At 36.6% G+C, this 20,890-nt stretch overlaps 1 protein-coding gene across 1 annotated transcript in view; it reads left to right on the top strand.

Moving 5' to 3' along the window:
- Nucleotides 1-3,313: 3,313 nt before the first annotated feature.
- The window catches only part of slc13a4 (solute carrier family 13 member 4), a gene marked incomplete at both ends in the record, with an annotated part of 25,062 nt that continues 7,485 nt past the window's right edge, over nt 3,314-20,890 (top strand). Inside the window, 9 exons of the mRNA XM_079262794.1 lie at nt 3,314-3,436; nt 11,894-12,022; nt 15,373-15,509; nt 15,589-15,764; nt 15,936-15,999; nt 17,370-17,409; nt 17,541-17,627; nt 17,744-17,928; nt 20,830-20,890. The exon at nt 20,830-20,890 is cut by the window's right edge and continues 59 nt beyond it. Of these exons, the coding sequence (XP_079118920.1) occupies nt 3,314-3,436; nt 11,894-12,022; nt 15,373-15,509; nt 15,589-15,764; nt 15,936-15,999; nt 17,370-17,409; nt 17,541-17,627; nt 17,744-17,928; nt 20,830-20,890 (1,002 nt within the window). The remainder of the gene's footprint in view (nt 3,437-11,893; nt 12,023-15,372; nt 15,510-15,588; nt 15,765-15,935; nt 16,000-17,369; nt 17,410-17,540; nt 17,628-17,743; nt 17,929-20,829) is intronic.

The raw sequence follows: 20,890 nt of genomic DNA, 5'->3' as shown, positions 1-20,890 counted from the left end.
ACAAAACACATGGGCATGGTCGCATTTCCATACATAAAAGGGACTACAGAATACATATCAAGAAACATGAGGAAATACCACATAAACTCTCAAGAGTGAGAACACACCACTTTGACACAGTCTCTGGTCCATCCAAAAAATATTGTCTCCACAGACAACAAAAACATGGCCATCTATGAAACATCCTTCTTATCACACAGCAAAAAGAGAAACAGGAAGAACATTTAAAACATGGAAAATTAGCACAGGAAAAAATGCAAAACCGAGACAGGAGCAAGACATGCATGAGCAGCAAAATAAAAAGCGGAAAAGCAGAACCTAAAATAAGACATAAGAGACTACTGTAAGAGGGAAAATCACATCATGAACTGGAGAGAAGCCAAAAAAAAGTAACAAGTACCACTGGATCAGGGAAGTCATGAAATCAGGAAGCAGGTCCAAAGGGCTGTCAAGGGAGATGAGGAGTGGTACATGCCACTTCTTATGCCACACCTGGGATGCTGTCCTACCTGGTTGCCAGATAGGATGGGGCATGGTCTTCCCTTGTTTCCTGGCAAAGCTGGGGAAAACAACTGGTTGAACAGCTGATAATACACGTCACAGTAACGTCATGTGACCCTTCTGAGGAAGACTACAGATGTAGCTGAAACTTGTCAAGGTAAAAAAAACCAAACTTTTTTCTATACATGTCTGACAAAAGATAAAAAATAGAGACTAGGTTTAAAGGATTGTTCTGTAATTGAGGACATGTTTAAATCGTTTTTATTAGTTCTTAATACTAATGTAGAAATTATCTATTTTTTTGTTGAGGTACCGTAAGAACATTACATGATCCAGTCATGCCAGCATAACCACAGATCCAAGGATAATGATGAAAAACCTGCACGAAGTAGCCGGTCAAGTTAAACATGATTTTAAATCACCAGAAATTTTTCAAATAAACTAGGCTGAACATATAATTTTGACAGCTCTGTAACACAATTATTTAAACTGGTAAGTTGCTGTCAGCTTCACTGGAATTTTCGGGCATGAAACTCTCTCCCAGTTTCTGTTTGACGCTGATGTACCCGATAAAAAAAAAATAAAAAAAAAACAAACGCGATACTATGAGTTTGATATGTACTTTTTTTTATTTTTGTCATTTTACTAAATGGAAAAATATTTGTGGGATTTATTATAAAAATTATTACTTTTCAGATTAAGATTTGATCATTTCATAAAGGTGAAGTTTGTAGAGGCTAATATTTATTTATCTCATTCTTTATTTTATACTTTGATGTTATACCTCTGATACTTGACACTCCTGGCATCCAGTGTGAGCAGCAGAGTAAGAACTTCATTGTACCGGGAAATATGTTTCTAAATGTGCAGATGACAATAAAAGCTTTGAATCTTGAATATGCTGAGGCGACACAGGATGCAAAAAGAGAACGACTGTCTTAAATGATTATTTCTAATCATAATTGTTCATGCAGTGCTTCTGAAACTTTTTTTTAGTGATCAGCTGATTTTTTTTTCCAGCCAAGTACCCTCTGACCAGGTTGTATATTTTCAAGAAAAACAATAATCCCAAACATGACATTAGATTCTTTAGAACAGTCACAAGTGGTGTGTGTTGTATTTTCTATTGAGTTTTATTCCCGATTAGTTTACAACTCAATGTTCTTTATAATCTGATATTTTATTTATCTCAAGTTTCTCCGGTAATACTCCATAGTATTGCCATAGTATTCCCATTTGAAAACCTCTGCTCCAAGGAAGCTAAATACTGTTATTGATGTTATACACTTTGAGATTTTTTCTCTCTCTCTTTCTTGAGCAATTTCATGTGAAACTTCATTGTCTTTTTGGTCGCTATGTGGTGGAGGAAAAGAGATTAAACAAGTGAAGAGAAAAGGAAAAGTGGAAGGAGCAGGGAGAAGAAAAGAACTGAACTCTGTTTTTTTTTTTTTTTTAATTTCTATTTTTAATTTACATTAGTTATAATGTTCGACAACACAAAGTATCAGATGTAACGTGATACATCACCATAAATTTAATTAAACAGCACACTTTTTTAAAAAAAATTTTTTTTAACACAAGAGTGTATCTGGACATTGAATTAAAATTTAGATACTCTACAGTCTACTGCAATGTATACTAATGTCCACTTTAACACAGCCCAGGTTGTCCTTAAAGGCTGAAAACACCCACTGAATGTTGCCAACTGTCATGTTGATATTTAATAGCCTGTTAATTTACACTCTGTCCTTTTCCTAAATCACCACAGATTCCTTATTATTTTAAATTTACCCAGATTCCGTCCTCTTAGACTCATAATATTCCTCTAAGAAAACATTAAACCGATATATATATATATATATATATATATATATATATATATATATATATATATATATATATATATATATATATATATGTATACGTAACACCTTCTGGTTTTAATTTTTTTAAAAAATTCAAATCAATTTAACTTAATTTGCAAATCATTTTAGGAGCTGAAACCAACAAAAACTTGTTTATCCAATGTTTGTGGCTTTCAGTTAATACTTAAAACTAACTCAGTATGCATATAAAAGCTAGGCTGTATGGATCCCACGAACACTTACAAGAAATGATTGCTGTCAGCGACAGGACTCGTAGCAAAAACCTGTGTAATAAATGCTCTTTCTCACAGAGACTCTTGAAATCCTCTAGAGGACAGTGTTGAGCAACATCAGGTGAAAACGCGGCACTTTTATGAGACTGCAAATGTATGCTAATTAACCACAACGTTGCCCCGCCCTCTGTGGCCGTGGACCATCTATGAGGTGGGATTAAAGTTTGCACAGGGACGTGAACGTGTTGAGAATACCGTCAACACGTTCACGTCCCTGTGCAAACTTTAATCCCACCTCATGGATGGTCCACGGCCACAGAGGGCGGGGCAACGTTGTGGTTAATTAGCATACATTTGCAGTCTCATAAAAGTGCCGCGTTTTCACCTGATGTTGCGGAGAGCATCAAGCCCACGGAGAAAGAAGGGGAACCAGGAGTCAAGTTAACTCGCAGCAGAAAAAGCAACTTCTCTCACCTAACTGAAAGTGTCTCAGTTTTAGCCATCATTTCCAGTCTGTGCGTAAAGACGCACAGCAAAACAGACCTTTAAAGCTGCTGTGGCTGGACTTCTCACCCCCAGTCCCCCCTTCTTCACTCTTTCTTCGACCCTCCGCGGTTGTTGTGGCTTGAGGCTCTTCCGTCGGCCACTTGGTACCTCTCTCGCGCTCTGTTCTGTTTAGTCGTGTCCGGTCTGACCCTGATCCCCGGGTCACCCATGAGGTTGGAGGCCGCAGCGAGGATGGATCTGTTCAGGAAGCTGTGGAGGGCGAGGAAACTGATCGTTGTGGTGTTCATCCCACTGTCTCTGCTTCCCCTGCCGCTCATCCACCCCACCAGCGTGAGTACAATAACAATTGTTATTATTATTGATAAAAAATATTATTAAAAAGTTTGAATATATGAGTTAAAAAAGTTAAGACCCATATATGTGTGATAATCACTCTACCAGAGGTATAGTTTAAATATTGAATAGAATGAGGAAATAAGTCCTAAATCATGACATTATGACAGGTGATTTATGCAGTGCACACAAGAATGAAACAAAATAAACAAAGTCAGGGGTGAAAACTGATTTGGGATGTGAAAGATATGAATAATCTTATAATTTAGTTTTAATAATTACTTACCGTAAATATAATATCCAGTCAATTTTTGGTTGCTTCTTGTGGCTTCTGAATTTTGATAGAATTCCAGTTTATGAGGGAGAGAAACAGAGATGGAGACTGAAGGATCAGGGAATCAATTAAAAGGGCACAATGTCTTCCATTTTGATGAAGACTTTTTCCTGGGCTGTCCGATCACCAACAGACTCCTGTGTGTGGAGTGTGGAGGAGAGATGTCACCACATGTTGATGAGATACAGATCAGAATGGTGAGAAGAGGGAAAGAGAGCATAAACAAGAAAAAAGCGAGGGTTGTCTTAGTTCTTGTTTGCTTTGTCAAAGATCTCTACAGATAAAATTATACTGAAAACTAGATTTAGCTAATTTGCGAAAATTGGAACAGGTTTTCAAAGGTAAAGTTGGTGTGTTGCATGGCCAAAACACTGCGGGTTAGCTGCTTGTTTGGTTTTAGTTAGCTCAAAAAATGGTTTCATCCAAATGTGAATCTAAATGTAAGAAATGAGCATAAAATGAATAATAATGATGCTGTTTGAATTTTTTAAATTTCTCCTCAGGGATGAATAAAGTATCTTTGATTTGATTTGATTGATTTGAAAAAAGTCAATTGTCTTTTGGTTTCTAAAGCATAGACCTTTGCAGTTATCTGTGCAACAAGTTAACATGAGATTGCTTGAAAATGTATGTAAATGGAAAGATCGATCCTTCCATTCATTGCTTATTTGCTTATATGGAGAAACTTGGAATTCCATTAAAAAGCCCAAGTTGAGCTAAACTGTCGTTGTGAAAGGATTGGTGTTGATTTCATGATTTTACATGATGTGGTGGGTTTCTTCACTTTTTACTCCACAAATCGATTATAAATTAACTTTTTAAATATTTTCAAAAACTGCAGGGTTGCAAAGTTTTATCTCTATTTTTTGTAAAAAAAAAATGAGACTGATGCGGTGGGAACTAAGGCTTAACAGATTAAAATCTTTTTACATTTTTCTGGGACTTAGTTTTACGTCATACATCTTGCTGGTATGGTTGTTTGTTGGTACATAGTTTGGTTCAGAAGCTCGACAATGGCTCTTAGAAATAAAAAGGTTTCAGACTAATTTTAGTTTGCTCTTTTGTCTAGTGGTGCCAGTTTATCATTTTCATTAGCAAAATAAAAATATGGTTTTACATTGTGCCAGCTATATGGGGACATTTGTTTGACAATATATTTTTTAAAAAGTACAATTTCTCACAAAAAGGGGAAAAGAAGAGTCACAAATAAAGCAAGGTTAGTTTATTTATTCATTTTTGGCTTATACATACCTTTAAATTTGTGTTTACAGAGAAAATGATGCTGCATTTTATAAGAGGCACAACTTGGAGCTGAGAAAATTTTGTCATAAAAGCTCACACGCATTAACCCTGCATAATCATGAAATGTGAAGAAATTTAAATGGCACTAAAAATTAAATAATTTAAAAAAAAAAAAGATTTTCTTTTTGAAAGATATTTATATTCATTCATTCATTTTCCTAACCACTTGATCCAATTCAGGGTCGCGGGGAAGCTAGAGCCTATTCCAGCAGTCTTTTGGGCAAAAGGCAGGGTACACCCTGGACAGCTCGTCAGTCCATCACAGGGCCACACAGAGAAAAAAAACCCACTCACGCTCACACTCACTCCTAGGGGCAATTTAGAGTATCCGAATCACCTAACATGCATGTCTTTGGACGGTGGAAGGAAGCCGGAGTACCCGGAGAGAAAGAACCCACGCATACACGGGGAGAACACGCAAACTCCACACAGAAAGGCCACTGACCAAACCTTATATATATATATATATATATATATATATATATATATATATATATATATATATATATATATATATATATATATATATATATATATGTGTATATATATGTATATATATATGTATGTATATATGTATGTATATATATATATATATATATATATATATATATATATATATATATATATATATATATATGTATATGTATATATATATATGTATATATATATGTATATGTATATGTATATGTATATATATATATATATATATATATATATATATATATATATATATATATATATATATATATATATATATATATATATACATGTTAAAGGTATATGTGTTGCATATGATATTCAAAGGAACTGTTATATCCCTTAAGTTGTCCTGTAGCCTTTTAGAGCTGTTTGCTAGGATTGCTGTTATGTCAGCGGCGTAGTGGATGTTTGGCACAAGTCAGGACCGCAGGAGGAGGCCATGAAGGAACAAAGGAACAAAAACTTCACTGCAAATAAAAAGAAAGAAACCATCCAAGCAATTAAGTTACATAATCAACCTACCGCCATGTTAGATTTTGGCCCCACGTGGATTTGTTGTGACAGCAGGGACCTCAGGCTGTGTCGGGAATGTGACAGTGTTTCCAAGTGACAGTGTGTGTGTGAGTGTGTTTGGAGTGGTACTGAGTCCAGCTGCAGAAGAACAGAACATCTGTAGGATGCAGTCAGGGCAGGTCAGAGAGGCAGAAAACATACGTCAGAGATGAAGAAGAGGCGGCAGATGTACACGTTGCTCATAGGATGCTCAATCTTGTGTCATTAGGCATCCCGATACGAATTATAGCTTACTTACAACCTGAAAACATTATCCTTACAAATGTTTCCGGGCAAGCAACGTTACCACTCATATCATGTTGAACTGGTGTGGTTTTAAAGTTGTCTCCTTTGGCTCAAAAGCAAATGCATCCAGTTGTCATGGATGCATTGACTTTAGTTGTCAGAGAGCATTTGTAGTTGGTGATTAAATAGCTATTAATACAGAGGAGTGTTTTAGTTGTTTCTATTTCATTCAGATAGTTTTTGGATGAAGATCAACTAAACACCTAATGATACACGATCCCCTTTGCCTCGTATAAAAGCATCTGTTGCTTGTGTTTTAAAAAGAGTTCTATTCTATTCTATTCTATTCTATTCTATTCTATTCTATTCTATTCTATTCTATACCACAGTCATTTAGCAGACACTTTTATCCAAAGTGACTTTTGAGGGTGAGAACAACACAAGCAGGAAATCAAAAAGTAGAGGACATCATAGATAAGTGCTGGTCAGACTGCTGCAAGTCCAGTTGGACCCAGGTGATGCCAGTTAGTGCTGGATTTTTTTTTTTTCCCCCCCTTTTCCTCCCCACAATAGTTCCTTTGTTAAAATTCTGAAACAATAATTCCCACAATATATGTTGCAAAGAACAGGGCAAAGTTCTCCAGCGCCTCTGACGAATAACAGAGTTAAAGTGTGGAAGCTGAGGGAGCACAGATTGAACAGAGTTTGGCAGGTCGCTCCACAACCAAGGAACAACGAAGGAGAAGAGTCTGGCCAGTATTATTTTTTTTTTTTTATTTCTAAAGAGAATATGTGAACAAGAAAGGTGAATGGAAACATGACAAATTAGAAGAACAGTTCAATGTGGAAAAAAAAAGAAACAAAATGCATTTACTTTAGGTGATATTTGCCTGCTTCAAAGGCAATTCTATCCATTTTGTAAGGATGACAAACCCCTTTTTTTTACAGTCTTAGTTATAAGTTTGATGGAAAATGATGAACATATATTGATGCATATCACAGGTAATTATTTAAGAGAAAAAGACAACACACACACAGACACACACACATACAAAAACCCTCAAAAAAGACACGCACACAAAACAGCAGTGTCTCAAAAGGTCATGTTGCTGATTGTCACTCAAAATAGCCCACCAGAGGTTTACAGATTTGCTCATCCATCCACTAGTCCATCCGTTATATGTCATCCTTTTCATCATACCATGCAAGTGTTGACCCTCATGTTGATTGTATTTTTAAGTTTCCATTTCATCTGCCTATTTTATTTGCTACTTTCTGTCACGTTTCAAACTAGCCAGCGCTGCAAGTATTACTGGAGTTTTTTTTTTAACTCTATTTGCTGCCTGTATTACACACTCTTACACAGTGTTTTTGCCCAAGTACCGGTAAAATGTTTATTGTTCAAAATCTAGATGAATTTCACAGAGTTGGCCTTCAATCCAAATGTATTGAAAATCTGTTAATCTAATGGCTTTCAGGTTTAATATATAAAGCGACACAGCTCCTAATTGTAGGAATTGTTTTTTATTTGTTCAAAGACAGTAGGTAAATGTGGGACTTGTTATCTGTATGTGGTCACATACAGTAGGTTGGTCTGTCAGCACACAGATTGAGAGCTTGTGCGTGTGTATGGGTGTTATCAGGGCTCTCACATGTCTTTTTGTCACTGTGTTTTCCATGTGCATTTCCTAAACTGATCATGGATTACAGACAGCTAATGAGACCGTCAGTAGGCGTTCAAATAGACATTATCATGTGTGTTAAACTGTAGTATGTTGTGGAAAATATTAACCTTAATCTGACATGGGTTTGGGTTTGAAATGAAATATTAAATTATAAGTTGATGAAAAGTTAAAATGGACAACACAAAAGACAATTTTTAACAGTCTCAATGGAAATCTGTCCTTGTCCAGCTTCTGATTTGACCTAACTCCTCACAAACAGTGGAGTTTCCACAAGGATCCCTTCTCAAAGAAATATACAGTCCTATAAGAGCAAAAATGACCAAAATTGCATAATTCACATAAAACCGTGCACCACCAAACTCCAGCTTCATTTTATCAGGCCTATCTGTCAGTTCAAAGCTGAGCTACATGTATTTTGGCTTCTGGTGCAATCCCACTGATTTATTTAATGATGATATCCTCTACAACACAACCATGCTGATGTAGTAAAGTTACTGCTTATGTTTGCATGTCTTGAGTCAAAAGTGTGCTGACCCCAAGGTCTGCATTGCTACAAATCAATTTTCCCTCTTTTAACTTCCCCCTTTTTACATCTATTAGATAAAATATGAAAAATATTGGAATAGCTGAAGATCAATAATGTCTTAAACGTCTTATTACAGTTCAGGTCACAGATTATCTTCCTGACTGAACAGCGACATCTGTTTTTAATGAAGTCCTGTTTGTTGCTTAGCTGACAGCTGACTGTGTTATCTTGTCTTTTGGCTACTTTGCATACAAAGCAAATGACATGAGATCACAACTGATCACTTAAGAGGCTTTTAGGTGAAGCATTGTACTATCAGGTGTAAAAAACGTGCTCATCATTGTCCACTTGTGATCATATCACTCAGCTTGATGCTAGCAGGATGTGTTAACAGGGCCACATTCTTTTCCTCCACCAGCAGTATTGACTTCTCCTTTTACACATCTTAAGTATAAAGTCTGATTATCACACAGCTTGCAGCATTCAAGACACTGATAAGGAAGGTTAGGGTATTTGACTAAAGTTGCAGTCTTTGAGTGGTAGTGACTTATCCTTTGATAAAATAAGAGCAATCATCAATGATTTGTGACTGATGGCTTACCTTGTAAATTTAGTCAAGTCATCTCTTGTGCCATCTCTTTTTCCTTGTTTTCAGTTCTGTCAATGTGATTGACTGGTCAACAGTCTTTGCTTTTATCCTGAATGTGAAGATAACTCAGGCGCTTCAACACAGAGGAAGGCAAGCTGCCAGAATGCAAAACTTTTATAAAGTCAGGCTGATGCTCTGAGGAGTTTCTTTTGTAACACATTGCCAATTTTTTGCACCCAGCAACATGTCTCACTTAAAAATGTTTTGCCGGAATAAATGACAGAAAATAGCTGATTTAATATAAAGACATTTATTTGAAATCCAAGATTGCTTAATTGAATTACATTTTCTCAAATTCCAAAACCAAAAAGAGTTCAAAACAGGCTGTTCAAGTCCAGTCCTCAAGATCTACTACCCTGCAACTCACACCCATGAATCAAATGGCTGAATTTCCTCATCCACATGTCATTGAGCCCTGCAGAGGACTGTAACCAGACATTCATTTGATTCAGGTGTGTTGGAGATGGGACACTCATAGGAGATGCAGGAGAGTACCTCTTGAGGACTGGACTCGGGCATCCCTGCTTTAAACTGAACAAGTAGTCAGACTGTTGGAGAAATTGGTCCAGTTATGATATGGATGGTCGCAGGAGTGAATAACGAGACAAAAAGATGAAAAAGTCTGCGTTCACAAGGGATCTGGTGACTCTTTCACATTTGGTTGAAACTGTTGCTGCTCGGATGAAGTTGTGACAAGCAGAAGCAAAGTTATCCAGATCCAATTTAGGTTGAGTCAACTAGACTGGGTTTAGATTCCTGAAGACCTTTCACTCTGATCCAGAAGACCTTCTTCAGGTTTGATGGAAGTAGTTGGCAATTTCACCAAAGTAGCCTGTGAAAGCACTGATGTTTTACAGCCTACGACCATCATTAAGACTCTTGACTAATCTGAGTTCTTCTTAAAGGGACCATTGTCCATAGTTTCACTTGAGATTAAGCATGAATAGGTGTCGGTCTCCTTGGAACAGCCAAAACAATTCTAATGTAGGTGTGGCAGATGTAACAAACCTATTCTTCTTCCTCTGTGAAGTGAAGGTTTCTCTGCTTGGACATAGATGGCTTCCTTCTCTCTCCACTCAAACCACTTGTCTTCTCTGTCTAAGAAGACACTTCTGAGAACTACAATGTTAAAATCAAGTGGCTTGAGTTGGGATTTAAAGCGGCCATAGTGTCAAAAAGAGAAACCTTTACATTCACACATAGCCTCAAGTCTTCATTATACTTATTCCATTCTTGTTAGGAAAGGTTACAATTTACATTTTTTTAATTTAAAGCTTGCTTCAGCTAAAAGTGTTTGTAAAGTAAGGCAAGTTTATTTGTATGACACAACTCAACAACAGGGTGATAAAATTTTTTTTCAGACACATTAAAACATTAGGTAATAAGAAGCATAATTTAAAATGAAAAACTACAGAGAAAGGAAAAGAAAACAGTAGAAAAAAACTGGAAATAACATGATGAAACTTTAAAAATTCCAGGTCAAAAGAAGTGGTGCAGATTTAGAACAGCAGGTGATCTGAACTAGAACTGGTTTCCTCAAAGTTTCCCAGTTTGTGAGTTTTCAGCAGGTCTGGACATGTTTCATACTGGAACCCCATGGTTAACCACGCTTCCTCACCCCCCAGGTTTATTCATTTGAGATTACCCCCCTGTTATTGGCAAGATGTGATTCTGAATGTTCTTACATAAAAGTACTGCAGGCTCATGCAGCATGTGACGATGACGGCACCACTGAACAAAAAGATTTATACGAAAAATCCTTCTTAAAACGGTGTGAACATGTGCAAGAGATCACACATTTTGTTGTTGTTTGTTAGTTTGGTTTTATTTTGTTTTTTATTAAGACTTAAACTGGCCTGAAATTAACTCTTGTAAATTAAGGGGTATAATGCTCCTGCAACGTGAGCATCTTGCTCTGAGAAGTAAAATGAAAGTCCTGGTAATTTTCATGAGGTCTTAAATGTCACGAGATTCTTCTTTAGTTTTTCGGGCTGGAGCACCTGTCACTAAGCCCAATGGTTTTGTAACCAACTGGTATGTTGATATTACATAACCATTCCCAGATTAGTACACTCGTTTTGTGTGATATTCTGCTGATTTTTACATGGTTTTTGTCATGAGAAATGCCAAAAGGCATCAACTGTTGTGGGATTTTCTTATAAGTGTGGGGAAAGAGGGTTGGGTGGGTGATTTTTTTTATGAGTGGTATTATTCTACCTATACTACAAAAAGGATAGGATACTTGGTTATATGGTTGTAGAGGATATTTATCTTCACATTTTGTATGTCAGAATGTACCTCATACCCACCATAACATTTACAGGTAAGAGGAGGCCAACAAACCACCATATCAGTAATAATAATAAGAATAATAATGGTAATGCATTTTATTTATAACACACTTTACATTTTAATACAAATCTCAAAGTGCTGCAATGAGCAGAGTTCAAAACAGCAATAAATATAAAAAGAATAAAATAAGAAACAGCAACAACATAAAAAAACATTAAATGAATGAAATTAGCCACTCTGACTTAAATGTTTACGATCACAATAAGAAAACACATGCATTTTCCTCTGTGCACACATGCATGTGTGTGTTGAAGTCATTGCAAATGTCATGGCTGATTTCTGTGCTCTGTTTACTGGAACTTTAAGTTTTTTCTGCTTTGATTTACAGGAAGCATGTTGTGCGTACGTGTTGATGGTGACGGCTGTCTACTGGGTGTCCGAGGCTGTTCCTCTGGGTGCTGCTGCTCTGGTCCCAGCCTTTCTGTACCCCCTCTTTGGAGTACTAAAATCAAGTGAGGTGAGTCTGTCTATCTGTATTTTCAGCTGACGGTTTGATGTTTCACTAGTTCTTACTGCGTTGAAGAGTTTGATAGATAGAGCCAACAATCATTTTTTTAAAGTAAAGAGCACAAAGCTAAAGAACCAAATTATAACATTAATACACAATACCATGCAAGTGTTGATTTTCATTTTGATTGCACTTTTTAAGTTTCCATTTTATCTGCCTATTTTATTTGCTACTTTTTGTCATGTTTTAAACTAGACAGTGCTGCAAGCAGAACTATTGAATTAATTAAAAAAATCAACTTTGGCTACAGGAGCCAAAATCTATTTTACTTTATTTTATTTTGGGAATTTATGTGCACTGTTTTTGTAAGTGATTCTGTTTGTACAGACTGTAATGAAATATCTCAGGATTATGAGCCGTCCTTCCAGACAGCTTTGGACTTTGTCTGTGAGCTACTTCGAGGACAGTTTGCTTGTTTTTCAGAGTTGTTAATCACATTATTAGGATAAAATTTCACAAAATTTTACAAGACAACTTTTTTTTAATGACAGAAATTGCACAATTGATGATAACAAAAAAAACTTGGTCTTACAACAAAATGGTCTGCAGTTTTTTTGTTTTTTTTTCCAAAGCTGTCCTGTCCAACATCATGACAGCAGAATGATTGTCTGGCTGCCTTGTTGTGCTGAACTAATTTACTCTTCCAAGAGGAGCCCCTAGTCTGGAGTTCTTAACATTATAGTTTCACAATACAGACTCCATTATGCACCATATTATCATTAATCTGCTCCCAACACAGACACAGGAGTTAAAAGTTTGTGCTTAGATTTCATTGAATGAAAAGTAAGGTCACAATTCCTGTCATTTCACAAGAATACTGTCCAGTTTTACTCACGGGTTAGTGATATTTCGCTGTCTTACAGTTTAATGCTGTGGACTGTGCAGTCAGTTTGCTTTTGGCATGTTGAGTACAGTAATCTATCACATGTGTTCAACTGAGTTCAAAATATATTAGCTAAAGGCTAATAATGGCAGTTCTTTTCTGCTACTTTGTGTATTTTTAATGTTTTAATTTACAAACCGTGACAATCATGTTATCTCTCTACCTGAACACCTCTGGGATATAGCTCTCCTATTCATGTGTGCCCTGATGGTACAGTATATGAAATCTTCACAGCCTACCCATGTCAGATTTTTACCTGCCCAGTCAAAGAAAATGTGGCTGAACTGGGCTGAAAACCAGCCAAAACTTTACCTGAACATGGCTCAAAATGAGCTTGTTTTAACTAAAATAAGGAGTGATGCTTTTGCTTTTTGCCCTAGTTTGAATAATTGTTTGACTATTCTGTGAAAAATCCTATGAAAGTGTAAGAAGGGAAAGAAAGAAGTTTTATTTGTTCAGGTTCAGGCTTTGAAGTTGGTGTTTATGAGCAAAGCAGACCAACAATAAGACTGTCCTGAATATTGAAATCTATAGTTTCCCGGTCATGTTATTATCTGCCGATCAGCTTGCTGTATGTGCAGATGTACAGTCAGACCAGATCAGAAAGAATCTGGGTGAAAGGGGCTTTCTGTGCTCTGAACTGCATTGAGTATGTTCCAAGAATTCAGATCTGTCTGCATGTTTCTCATATCTGTGTGATTTTTTCACGTTTTTTTACGATGCGGTGTTACTATTTTGTGCCAGTGCAAACCAAAGGCAACTTCACTGATTTGCACTTAGTTGTAGAGGTTTCATATGAAATGTACAGAAAAACTTGTGTAAAGATTCTTGTTATTAGTCAGCAATGGTCCTTGGTTTTATTTTATATTTGACTACATGCATGCAGTGCAGCCATATCATGACAACCGATGGTGTCATTCTCACTTTAGTAGACTCACTTTCCTTTTCTTAATATTTTCATTAGTATTACATAAACAGTTAACGCTATGTGTCATGTGACCAAGCATTGTTTGATGGGAGAGGAAGCTGCTTGTTAACGCCGCTGTAAGCTGCTTTTGGTGGTGTTCCATTAATATCACAGCAGAAATCTTTATGCAACCAAATTCTGGGCTACTATGGTGCACTCAGGTTTTAATGCTGCAAAGGTACTGTTGAAAGTAAAGCTTTATTAGTTGTGGAAGTTTAAATACAGTGGCCTGTTTTTATCAAACTTGTTTTGAGGGTTTCCTTGTAGCTTGAAAGTCAGTTTTGGGGTTGGGAATGATACCAAAGTTGTCGGTCAGAAAATGAGTGGGATTTCCCCACACATCATAACATGTTTAACAAAGAATCAGAGTTTTTTATGCTGTACAAAGACTGGACATTGCTGTGCGTTCATTCGATTTGATAAGACACAAAGTGATAGGTATGCAAAAAGACTGTTTATTAGTGCAGCTATTACAGCTTTTAAGCCCAGGACTGCCTTTCTGGATTTTGATGTCAGAACTGAGGTTCCTTCAGATCTCAGGAAAGCATTGCAGTTGATCTTTCTTCCTGGGAGCTGAGAGATTTTAGCTTCAAAATTCAAGCTGTTGATTTCATAATGAACTTAAAATTCAGCTGAATCATTGAAGGTTAGTCTGAATTATATATGAATGTAGTGACAATCCTTCTGATGAAGCTCGCAGGAACTTCAGATGGGATAAATAAAAAAAAAAAAAGAGTTCTCATTATGAAGCAGCTCTTGGTTCTTGGACACATTCCTACTTCTCTTGCATTGCACGTCTTTAGAGTGTAATTTTATCTTCATAATGCAGGAAGTTGCTTTCCATCTTATGTTGTTTCTTGTCTCTTTTTCTAACTTTACTGTTGGAATTTTGCTGTTTTTCTATTTGAGAGATATAGTGCAATATAAATAACTACTAGAATACACTTCAAGACCTTCAAATTTAGCAACAATACTGTTAATCTTGAAGAAATTAATGTTTGCATACACTGTCACTAGTGGGTTATCAGGGTGCCTGTGCATTTTTGTCCCAGCTTGTGATACCCCTTGCAGTGTATTGAAATAACATCCATGGTTTGACTGTAAAGCAGCCCAGCCGGAGGAAATGCAGCCGTTTTTATTAGGTGAGAGGTGAGGAGATGTGGGCTTATACAATGCTGCTGGTAATGAACCCTGTGGGTGGGAAGTGGAGCCGATTAAGATGAAGAAACAGCAAACTGTAAGTGCTGGTTTGAATGGGGGAGGGTGAACTGAATGAAGAAGGGGAAAGCAAAAGCCCCCCCATGACTTCTTGCTTTCTGCTTAGATCTAATTTGGGTCCTTATTCTGAAAAGAAAGCACCGACTAAATCGAGCCTTTTAAGATATTTAGTCATCATAGAACTCTGATAGTGGAGTAAAGATGCGAATCTTTGTGTTCTTGTGTGTTCAGGTGGCAGCAGAGTACTGTAAAGACACAACACTGCTGCTGATGGGAGTCATCTGCCTGGCAGCTTCCATAGAGAAGTGGAACCTGCACAAACGCATCGCTCTGCGCATGGTGATGATCGCAGGGGCAAAACCTGGCATGTGAGCATCTCTCACACACACTTAATCCTGAGGAAACACAAGTATATTTCTAGTATCAGTAGCCATGCTTGTCTTCCAGGTTGGTTCTGGGCTTCATGTGCTGTACAGTGTTTCTGTCCATGTGGCTCAGCAACACGTCCACCACTGCCATGGTGATGCCCATCGCTGAGGCTGTCCTCCAGCAGCTCATCTGCACCGGTCTGGCTGACAGCCACGACGACTCGGAAACAGTGGACGCCTCTGAGGATGACAGCGGTACATCCTTCATTATCACCATATTATCAACCTACCAAACATTTACTGTTGAAACTTGATCATTAAACAGATGTCTTTAGCAATGCTTGACCCAAAAGTCACATTTTAGACTGTATAAAGAAGGTGCAAACATAAAAACCTTTAACATTTGTTGACCGTTTTTTGCTGCAGCCGTTTCAAACAAACAGGAGAAGCTGGACAAGAAAGAGCTGGAGATGTTCTACCGAAATGAAGGGTACGGATGTAAACTCATGTTTGTTTGTGTATCCTTCCATATAGCTAATTTACATCCGATCAGTTTTCTTTCTACACTTCTTTATTATCATTTTCCACCACAGTTTGAGTTATATAATTTTGTATAAAATTCAATTGCGCTGCTATGGTTCTTTTTAATGTAAAATGTAGCATTTATTAATACAGAGAAATTTTAGATTTATCTTTTTTTGTTTTGATCTGCTTGAAAAAGAAATTGTTTAACCCGTCTAACTTTTTTGTGACCTCTTAAGTCAGTCTGTTGAAGCCATTAATCCACCAAAGCACAATCTAAGCACAGCTTTTATCATTACATACAAACATTACAGACTCCACTTTCATTGATTTTGAGAAGCTTATTAAAAGTTTAGAAGGAGAAATATGTTGAACTTATTTCACAAATTTTCATGAGGACCTAAAATTTCTATGAAATGCTTTTGTCAACACTTCCTTCATACATTTACATCTTCTTATAGCAGCTGGTTTCATATTGTCAAGTTGCAATAAGACTCTGCTCTGCCTCTGTTTTGTGTGGGGTCAGCTTCAAGCTACTTTGCAAATGTAAATTTAGAAACCCAACAACCCTAAAGCACGTTATGAAATATGCAGCTCCATTTTGTAATTGAATTATATCTAATCCAGTGTCCTTTTAACCCTTTATTACCTCTTAACACATCAAAGTTACTAGATCAGCATGTATTTAATCATTTCTAAAGTTTTAGTCAAACTTTGTCTGAATTTCTCACTTCCAGACTTTGAAACCTTGTGATTTTTTTTCTTGTCCTTCTTGTTGATGTGCAAACAGCCTCCATACTGTTGGAAATACTGCTGCTATGATAAGCTTAATCAGACGTTCATATATCGTATATATACTGATTTGCTTCAGTGTATTTGCAGAATTGTGTGTAGCAGTGCTAGCAAGGACCCAGAGGCAGGCAAGGTGAAAATAAACTTTTATTAACAGAACATGGTGTACTGCCATGGCAAAAAGTCCAGAAACATCATTTCAAAGTCAAAGACAGCATAAAAAACGTAACAAGGACATAAAAAGTAAAACTAACACAAAGATGAAGACCAGAGTCTGACAAAGGATGAATAAAACGTTGGTTTATAAATATACTGGAAGGTATAAAGTAACACAAGGCAGATGTGAAGAATAGTAAACTAAATCAGGAGTGTGATGGAGCTGAAAGCCATAAAGCAGAAGATCAGAAAACCAAAACCAAATTGCCCAAAACTATGACAATTTTATGCTTAGAGAGGAAACACAGTTAAATTATTTATTAAATAATTATTATAAGTCTTTGAATTTACATTCATTGTGCATTTTGTTATCTTCATTTTTTCCCACAGGGACGATTCGACTAAACAGGAGCTTCACACACTAAGTGACGTAAGAGATTAAGATTATTTCAGTGTGGAATAGATAGAAGTAAAACATAAATACATTAAAAGTGCAGCAACATTACAAAAAAGTGAAAAAAATAAACCTATGCTACTTTCCTGTCTTTCAACTGTTCTCAGGGACAGACTGGTGAGGTAAATGGTTTTGGTTTGCAGCCAGTCCTAAACAAGACTTTCGTAAGACAAACCAATGGACACCTGCCGCAGGTCAGTAACACGTTACAGTGAAGCTTAAAGAAGCAGATGAGATACAACCCCCTCCCCATCGCTTGGTTTGTGTGACACTATTTATTCAGTTATAGCATTTTCTCATTCTCTCTTAGGTCGCAATTGAGATTCCAAATGTCAAACGAGTGAAGGCGAGAAGAGACTCCCAGTATCCCACGAAAAGAGATCACATGATCTGTAAATGCCTCTCGCTCAGCATTACATATGCTGCAACCATCGGAGGGCTAATCACCATCACTGGCACATCAACCAACCTCATCTTTGCTGAGCAGTTTAACACGTAGGTACACGTGTACCCAACACATACTGCCTCAAGTGGCTCAAATGCAATCAGAAATTTTAACACTGAACCGAAATGTTTAACAAGAAGAGAGTGTGTTTTATCTGTCCGAAAAGCATGCAGTTATAGAAGAAAATGATCAAACCACCCTTGTTTTCCAGGCAAATGTACCTTAAGTTGTTCCCTGGATTAAAAAGTTAGTAGAAATAAGATAAAAATGGGTGTTCTAATATTTTTTTCTGACTATATACATTCAGTTTTTAATAAAGGCTCATTTTAGCAACAGTTTTGCAAATAAATTAGAGGAAACCCTTCAGAATTTTTAGACTAAATGCCACAAACTAGAGAATAGAAAAGTAGGCTTTTCAGACATGTAAACAACACTGCCTCACTGATTCTAAAAGGTTGGAGTGTCTACAAAGTCTAAAATGACTGTAAGTCAGCTGAGTAAGGGGGCCAGACTTCCACTAAGCCGTCTCTGTTAGTCAGTTTTATTATTAAATGAAAAATTCTTTATTAATCCCAGAGGGAAGTTTTGGTTTGGTTTGTAAAATTTATTTAAAAAAAAAAAAAAAAGTAACTTAAAAAAACCCCAACAAAACCAGACATACTTGAAAAGTGAAAAAAACTTACTAAACCCCACCCCTTTGCCATCAGTGTTTACTGCGTATTCATATACACATACATACATGGATTAAAATATTATTTCCACATTTTTAACTATTCTTTACATCTGAACTTCAATCCATATAGCTGCAGTTGTACTTCAGTCAAGATCCCGTTAAATACTGCAGACTTCTTCTTGTGTTGGAAAATTTTAGAAACGAGTTGCAATGTGAGAAGTTTAATGTCCATCTTTTCCATAAGAGGCCAAACAAGCTATTCTATATGATAACCTGCACTCTTCATAAAGTGATGCTGTGTCTCTTATTGATTCAGTCTCGTCCATCTTGTCCATCAAGAGTCGCCCTTTCATTGGCCATAAAACCAAATTATTTATGGTACTTTTTTGGTTTGCATAGTCATAACAAGGTCTTTTTGGATGATCATGAAATCACAGTTCTGGAATATGAAAGCATTTCAGGATGATGGCCCTCCACTGGTTATGAGTTACTGCTTTCTGTGGTCTGAATCTTTTTATCCTCCCTGTAATTTTGGGACATTTACTGTTGGTCTTCCAGATAGTTTAGCTATTTGCGGTATTAATTACTTTAAATCTTCCATAATTTTACATATTCATAATACCTTAAAAATCCTTTTCATCAGAAAACTTTAAATTCTGCTTAGGATGACAGCAAACATTTGTACAGTGATGTCTTGGCAGCCATGCTTGTTAAACTGAAATATTTTGTTAAATCGGCATCCAGGGGCCATGCAAGGTCCGAGATAAAACTAATCAGGCTCTACGGGGCTAATAGAGCCGATTTCCTGCAGCCGTAGCTCTAAGCCCCACTAAATGGTTCCCTTCATGTCAAAGCCGGGGGGGATAAAGGTCAGCTTTTGTTTCTGGGAGTGTATGTGTGTTTGTGTGTGTGGCTGTAATCCTAATATCATATCACAAAGAAAAACAATTAGTTCAGACAGAACAAAGGGAAAATCACCCAAAATATGTGTTAAATTTTGAGTTAAAAAAGTGTAAAACTATATAACACATACATTAACAAAACTCTGACTGGTTTTTACCATGTCTGAATTCAGAAAGTAAAAATCCTAAAAAAAAAAAAAAAAAAAATTAGATTATTATAAATACAAATAGTCTCTATTTGAAAATAAATTATGGGTGTAACCACAGAAAGGCTGGTATATGGGAGGCCCAAGCACCACTACTGGTACACAAACTACAGTTTGAGAACCGTTAGGCAAATGTATTATGTGAGACTGTATTTTATTTTATTTTTCTGTGTGTGTGTTTTCATTATATATGGATACTTTTTTTTTTGTTTGTTTGTTTTTTTTTTGTTATCGGTTTTTTATCTGTACAATTCTGTTTGTTTGTTTTTTTGTTAAAAAAAATAACACACATCACCTACATGCCATAGTCATGTTAAACTAAAAAACACATGGGTGTACACTAACAAAATCTTAACGTTTTGTCATGAAGAGAAATAAAAAGATTTTCTGAACCAGATAAACTTTTGGAGGCAGTCTCCAGTGGACATTTGAGGAACTGCTTGTTTTGGCACCACAACAATGCTTCATTCAGCATCTGCCACAGCTTTCTCTGTTAAAGACAAGTTTATGAAAATGCTTTGCTTTTTACTAATAACGGTCAGGTTGTGTAGGAATTTAAAAAGAATTTGCTTTATGATGGCGATCTACAGTAAAATTGCAGAAATGCATTGCAATCATGCTTATGATCTGGTCAAACACAGTAATTACTGAGACTGGATTTTGGGGGTTCAGTGACTCGTTAGATTAGAGCTTCTCTGTAGTTGTGCACCAGGTCATACTGTGCTCATGTCTGTTGTTTTTACTGTATTGGTTTAGAGAACTGACACCCCCACTGACTCCACCCCTTATCGGTGTGGAGGGTAAGCTTTGCTACTGCATAGATAAGACGACTGTCAGTCAAAGCAAACACGCGAGGCCCTTTCAGGGTTAAAAGGAAAAGCTGATGGGGGTTAGATAGTTATTTTTAACCCTGATAAGATCCCACTTGTATCATTGCGAGAGCTGTCGATGACAAGGTTCTTCCTTGAAAGAGTGTACATGGTGTATTTAAACTTCAGTATGCTCCATGTTAAAATCAAATCCATGTGACTTATCTTGCTATTAAATGAAAACTAACATCAGAAACACGTGGCTTCTTAAAACATCTGTTTTCATCATCATACAAAGTCCTTTCTGGGTCACACTGTTGAGCAATCTATGACAGCCTGACTGTTCTTTGCCTCTTTTCAGTCGATATCCAGATGCAAAGGTGATAAACTTTGGCACGTGGTTCATCTTCAGCTTCCCCATC

The sequence above is a fragment of the Telmatherina bonti genome, assembly GCF_933228915.1.
Source record: "Telmatherina bonti genome assembly, chromosome: 23".
In the NCBI taxonomy this organism is placed as follows: Eukaryota; Metazoa; Chordata; class Actinopteri; order Atheriniformes; family Telmatherinidae; genus Telmatherina; species Telmatherina bonti.
The sequence above is the reverse complement of the archived record's forward strand: the minus strand, read 5'-3'. Positions and strand labels throughout refer to the sequence as shown.